Source organism: Pygoscelis adeliae, unplaced genomic scaffold (assembly GCF_000699105.1).
Source record: "Pygoscelis adeliae isolate BGI_AS28 unplaced genomic scaffold, ASM69910v1 Scaffold79, whole genome shotgun sequence".
Taxonomy (NCBI): Eukaryota; Metazoa; Chordata; class Aves; order Sphenisciformes; family Spheniscidae; genus Pygoscelis; species Pygoscelis adeliae.
This window is the reverse complement of record NW_008825532.1, coordinates 3,159,361-3,165,517: the sequence shown is the minus strand read 5'-3', so window position 1 is coordinate 3,165,517 and position 6,157 is coordinate 3,159,361. Positions and strand designations below refer to the sequence as shown.

The window sequence follows — 6,157 nt, the reverse complement described above, 5'->3', positions numbered from 1 at the left end:
GAGGTTACCAAGCTCAGTGAACCCTATACAAAGAGCAGGGCTTCCTGGCAGCTAACAGTTTTACTCTTCAAATATATTTTCACAGCCTTAGCACATCTCATACAAGCAAACATGCTGCCAAAAGGCAGTCATAATGCATGTTTCTCAGTTGTTTCTTTTATACTGCTGCCTAATGATTCTGTTCTGCAAGAAAAACAAAGCTAGACTTAGTGGTTTTGGACAAAGTAAATGCTGTACTTGTGCTTCCGTTCCTATGATACTATGGTAAGGATGACTAGTTAGGAAATCATTGGGTTTCATGCCTTTGGGCTACATGTAGAAAATCATAGCTGCTTTTTAAAAACAGTTTCTATGTAGCTCTTGGAAATAGTATTCAAAGCACTGATTTAAAACCATTTTGCTAACTACAAAGGTCTGCTTGAAGGAAACCATGGAAATTCATGATTCGTTCCTAAAAAAACCCAAACCACAAAAAAAACCAGCAAACCCACCCTTATTTAACTGCCTGTAACAAAACCAGGCATTTGGATCTGGGTCCTATTGTATAATGAGAGTGGGTGGAAACATAGCCATGGCATCCTTTGATACCTGTGAGTTAATTTTTATAACACTACCACATGAAGATTTTCCCCCAAACATAATGTGCTGTGCAGGGAGACTTTCATAAGGTGTAGAGTACAGAGGCCAGATTCAGCCCTGCTTCAAGGGCATTAACCCAGCAGGAGTCTTAAAAGGTGATATGAAACACCACTTAGTATTTCCAGGATGGGGCCAGCAGCTAAGCTTTGGGGAGTGGCCCCCAAAGACAGGAGGCAGTTTGAGAGCACAGGGTTGTGGTTGCACGTTAGCTAATAACCAGCAAACCCCTTCCTCCCTCCCACCGCTGGGTTTCCATTATGTGCCCATGTAGATGCACAGGACCTACCCACGGTCAGCCATAGCAGTTAGTTAACACTCATTACATTCATGGCACATGGCACCTGCCACAAACCGCCGCATTTTGGCTTGGGAGGGAACATTTCTGCAACTCCAGAGCTGGTGGCTGATGGTGTCGTAAGTGCCCCATGAGAGGATGGGTGTCTCCACGAGTAGGGGCCAGATCCTGCCCCGGCTCCACTCACGCAGTGAGACCTCGTGAGGCCTCTTTGTGCTCCTTGTGAGGAATGGGCTTGAGGAGAGGCTGACACAGCCTATAAACCAACCTGGGAAGCCATCTGTGCATGTTAAGCTGTTTTTATCTCCTCCCCACACTTTTCCCATAGCAGGAGTCCAGGTGACCAATGCATAACAGTGTGCTTTGGATCACTTGCGAAAGGCAAAGGGTGGGTAGGATATAGGTGATACTCGAGGCTTAGGTCCAATCTTAAAAAAAAAGGCCTTACCCAAGTAGTAACTGCCATTGCTTTGGTTATTTTTTTCTTTCTGTTTTCCTAATACACCACTAGGTATGAGGGGCTGGACCACGCAGTGCAGTGTGATGACTATATTCAGGATCACGGTATAAACATCGGTTGCATGTTGCAAAATCTGAGCCAGGCAGAATATAAGGATCTGAGCATTTGTGTCAATGGTTCGGCGCCAGCCACTCTGCTACGGCCGTTGTACATCACCCTTCGCCTTCACAACCTAGGTAACACTGGCAGGAAAGCAGCAGGGCTCTGGGGACCCACATGGCCACCATGGACCCAAGGCTCACATCTTGCACAAAGGGGCTCAAAGAAATGTGCATGCTTGTAGATGGGTGGCTGTAATGTGTCTGGGTGGATTTCCCCCTGGAGAAGGGGCTGTGGCGTGTGCCACACAGGACTTTAGTTTTCAGCAGTGTTTGCAGGCGAGCAATACCACTCAGTGCCCACCCTGGAGGGTCAGTGGGTGCCTCCAAGTGCTGCGCTTGGCAGCTGGACAACTCGGGACATAAATGGTCTGCTGGGCAGATGGCAGAGCAGCTATGGGTTTTTTGGCTCTAGCAGGACGACCACAGAGGTGGCTTCATTTACTCCTGCTGGAATTGAAACCGCTGCTCCACTCCTGCAAGCACAGGAGAGATCTTTGCTGTTCGAATCAAGCTAAGGGCTGCGGAGAATTGAGTGCAAGGTGTGATGAGGTCTGCCAGAACAAAGGTGGATTTCAAACCCATCAGAGACTGGGAAAGGAAGCAAAGCACAGCATGATGTATAACCCGATACATGTACTAGCTCTTTATTATGGGCACTTACCATGCTGATGCATTTACCCACATGCAAATGTCAGGGGGAAAAATAGCTAGTCCTCCAGTTAAGCCACTGGACTAATAAGCAGAATTTCTGGATTAAATTAGTGCTGCCATGCGCTTCATGTGTGGCTTTGGGCATCTGACATAAACCAGAGCCTCTCCTGGGATGCAGAGAGTGTCAGGCCAACACTGTTGTGGTGTTTCACTGCAGGGGCCAAGGCTGCCCTCACAGCACAGAGAGGGCTGGCTGACCGCACTGCAAGGGGAACGTGCCGAGCACAATGCTCACACCCCAGTGTTTCAAAACCCCTGCACTGCAGCCCAGAGCAAGGACCTAACCCAGCCCATGTGTCAAGTTAAAATAAACAACCCACCCTCCAGCCTCAGTGACATCCTGCTCCTGCAGCATCGTGGCTGATAGCAATGGGAGCTCAGAAATCCCATCAGTGGGGAAAAGGGGCAGAGGTTGGTGGTGATTAACTGAAGCCTTTCCCACCAGGAGCTGTTCAATTGCACCTTTTGACCTTCTCTCTTTTTGTTCCCCCCCCAGCAAAGCCCTCGCCCCCAAAGCAGCTGGTGGTTTCCATGTCTGCATCTGAGGAGCTCCATGTGGTGTGGAGCCCGCCGGATGGTGAAACGCCACCCCAGTGCCTGGAGTACGAGGTTCAGCTGGCAGAAGATCAGGGGGAGGCCAAGGCTGCCTGGGCGGTAGGGACAACACACACCATGCCGCAGGGAGGGGAAGAGGCGGGGGGGAGCACTGCCTGATGGCTGGCAGCAGGGAGGCGCACCGGAAAATTGGGGTTCGCACTGAGTTGCAGATGGCATGTTAGGTACCCTGTGCATGGGCTGTGCAGGGATGTTAGCTGGTGCTGCTGGTAGAAAATGCTGACCAGCTGCTCCATTGCACATGTTCCTACTTAACACCCTGACCTCCAGCCACAGCATTTGCTTTAGCAGTAACAGATCCCAGCACGAGTCTCGGAGCGATCGCTTTCTCTGGCTTCCTGCCTATGGTCTCAGAAAGCTGTCATCATGGAAATTTAAAGGTTGTTGTGGTTTGTTATCCTGAATATGGTGGCACAACTTAGTCCAATGAAACTGTAATTCTAATCTCTCCAAAGAAGTGGCCTGGGACACAACACGTCTTTTATGCATGGTGCTTTTTCCTTGTGCATTATCCAGGTGCAGTTTTGATAGCAAAAATGGCAAGAACTAGTTAATCATAGGGGACATCTGAAGGACATTTTTTCTTTAATTGCCATATTCTATAACTGAGTCTCCTTAGCTAATTTAATGAAAGATTCCATAAATTGACAGGCATAAATGGCAACATACATGATGGCACCCCCCCAGAGTGTTTGTATTTTCAGTAGATTCATACCCATAATCATCTTATTGGCATTAGCCAGTCCAAAACTATTATGAAATCATTTAAAACTGACAAAACATAATCCAAGGGTTTGCAGAGCCTGGAGAGTATGTTCAGAAACATCAGTCCTTGCCAGAGAGCACTGATGGTGGCACATAATTCCTTGACTTTTGTTTTCTCTGTTTTGTTTCTCAGTCTGTGTCAACCCAAATGGAGACTGCTTTAACAATTTCCAGAGCAAATCAAAGCATTCCATGTGTTCGTGTCAGGGGGAGAACAAATATTTTCTGTGCTGACGAGGGCTTTTGGAGTGAATGGACGCAAGAGTGTTTCTCTGGTATGGACTCCAAAGTAACCAGCGTTTCTTTTACATCCTTTATAAAGCCTGTTTGGGACCAAGCGCTGATGGCTCTCACGGGCATCTGCTGGTGTCCAGCAATGGAGGTGGGATCCTGGTTTAGTTACACCCTCAACCTACTCCAGCACAGCCATTCTTACAACTTGGCATCTCCAGTGCACTTAACAGGCAAGCCCCGAAATATTAACGCTTCTGCACCAGCACCCTTCCCTGCTGCACAGGGTCAGCTGTGATGGAGGAGTGACTGCTTTGCAAGAGAGAGCATGTGGTATTTGGAGTCTCTCCACAGGGCATCCTCCTGGCTGCCCCGCACCACGGATCAGCTCCTTTGCACCTCATAGACTCTATAGGACTGTCCCCGTGTGCACTGGCTCTGCTGCAAGATGCTGAAGGCAGGGAAGAGGCACATAGCGGTGGCTACATATATATGCAGGTATATGTTACCCTGAAGGAGTATGTTACCCTATCAGTAACATATACCTGGCATATATCTGTAATAAATAAATAAATATATGTAAGGTAACAAACCTGGACACACTGAGTTTGCATCTGAGCCCAAGCTTTGTAAGAGGTAATATGACCCATTCTGGAAGCTAGCGTTTTCTTATTTGCTGTCATTTATCCTTGCAGTGTCCAGAAAAGAGGACAAGCAGCTATTTATCCTCATTCCAGTCATTCTGAGTTTGTCAAGTAGTCTCATAATATTTATGTTGATTGGCCAGTGCAAGAAAAGGTAAGCGCCAAGGCAGCCTGTCCATGCAATGTGATTTTATGTGTGTGTCTCTGACTACAGTTATAAATGAAACAACATATTAAATAGTAAGAGCCAAACATTAATAGATGCTCTAAGATTGGACACCAAACAACAGTTTATTTCCAGGAAACAACCTTGTAAGTGTGGCTGTTTCTGATATGAAATGCCTCACAACAACCCATAAACTCACAGCAGAGACCCAAATCCTGTTCACATGAGCCCAGACTGCTCTGGGCTGTCTGTTAAATGCAGCAAAGTTACCTGCATGCACAGCAGCATAAATAATGCCATTATCTTGCCCCAAACCACTCAGGCAGCAGAGATTTGTACTGGTTGTGTTAAAGAAGTGCCATTTTTATGGGCTAAGGCCTCATTCTCTTGGCAGTCCCGTCCCAGTTGTTTGCATCCATGTCAATGATGGCATGTGGGGAAAGCAGACACAGTGGATGAATTTGCCCATATCCAAATTATTGGTACTGATGACAGTTTCTTCAGGTCTGAAGGTCTGAAGATCTGAAGGATCACTTAGAGAGAACTGATCCCCTGGTACTGATAACTATTATCTTTTTGTTATAGCCGTATAGTGCAAGTGGGTAGCTTTTCTAATATGCCTTTTAAGGCATCACTGATGAGGGAGAACTGGCTATAGAAATACCTTCATGTTGTCCTCAGTGATGAACTAACACCTATTTGGTAGTTGAATGCATGGAGTGTGAGACACACACTCCTTCATCTTTGTTTTGTATCTGCCTTTCAAATATTCTGGTTCATGAAATTCGAACAAAGTGTAGATGCTAACAAGAAAACTGGAAAGCAAATGCTTCCCTCATTGCCACCGGGATGCAGCGATGTGTGACAGGGATGCTGTAGCGCATCCCCAGCTGTCTCTTGGTGCTGGAAATAACAGTCTGTGCCCATTTCAGATCCCCAGCAGGAAAGCCATTGCATGCATCAGTGGGATGTTAACTCTGCTTGCAACTGCTGTACCACTTGTGTTTGATGGATTGCTCTTAGAACATCATCCCAAGGACAGATGAGAAGCCCTGAGCTTTCTATAGCCCACGTGGGTCTTCCCTACCTGCTGCCATTTGCAAGGTTGGTTGTTGCAATTCAAGACCTCAATGGGCCCAGGAAAACATCGGTGGAGTTTTAAACTGACTCTGGAGCAAGCTGTTTCTGATAACAGGACAAGGGAGAAAAAGGAGGCGGTGGAAACTGCCATGAATAAAGATAACACGTCGCTATGTGAGTTTGTTTTTCTTTTTTTTAAGGACTCTAGAAATCTGTCAACAGGACACACACTGAAGGGCAGCACCTCACACACAATGCTAGGTACAAACGCCTGCATCTAGCCGCTGTACCGCATCTCGCTCTCACCATGTCTTCCTAGTCCCCAAATACTCAGCCTGCTGAGAAGCATATAAATGCTGAACGTGAGCTACTTGAGCTATTTATTTCATT

The 6,157-nt window shown here is 46.9% G+C and overlaps 1 protein-coding gene across 1 annotated transcript in view; it reads left to right on the top strand.

Moving 5' to 3' along the window:
• Positions 1 to 5,822, top strand: part of IL13RA2 (interleukin 13 receptor, alpha 2) — a 13,269-nt gene extending 7,447 nt beyond the window's left edge. Inside the window, exons 5-9 of the mRNA XM_009331678.1 lie at positions 1,446 to 1,630; positions 2,763 to 2,920; positions 3,780 to 3,921; positions 4,573 to 4,675; positions 5,620 to 5,822. Of these exons, the coding sequence (XP_009329953.1) occupies positions 1,446 to 1,630; positions 2,763 to 2,920; positions 3,780 to 3,921; positions 4,573 to 4,675; positions 5,620 to 5,662 (631 nt within the window). The 3' untranslated portion in view covers positions 5,663 to 5,822. The remainder of the gene's footprint in view (positions 1 to 1,445; positions 1,631 to 2,762; positions 2,921 to 3,779; positions 3,922 to 4,572; positions 4,676 to 5,619) is intronic.
• The last annotated feature ends 335 nt before the right edge of the window (positions 5,823 to 6,157 follow it).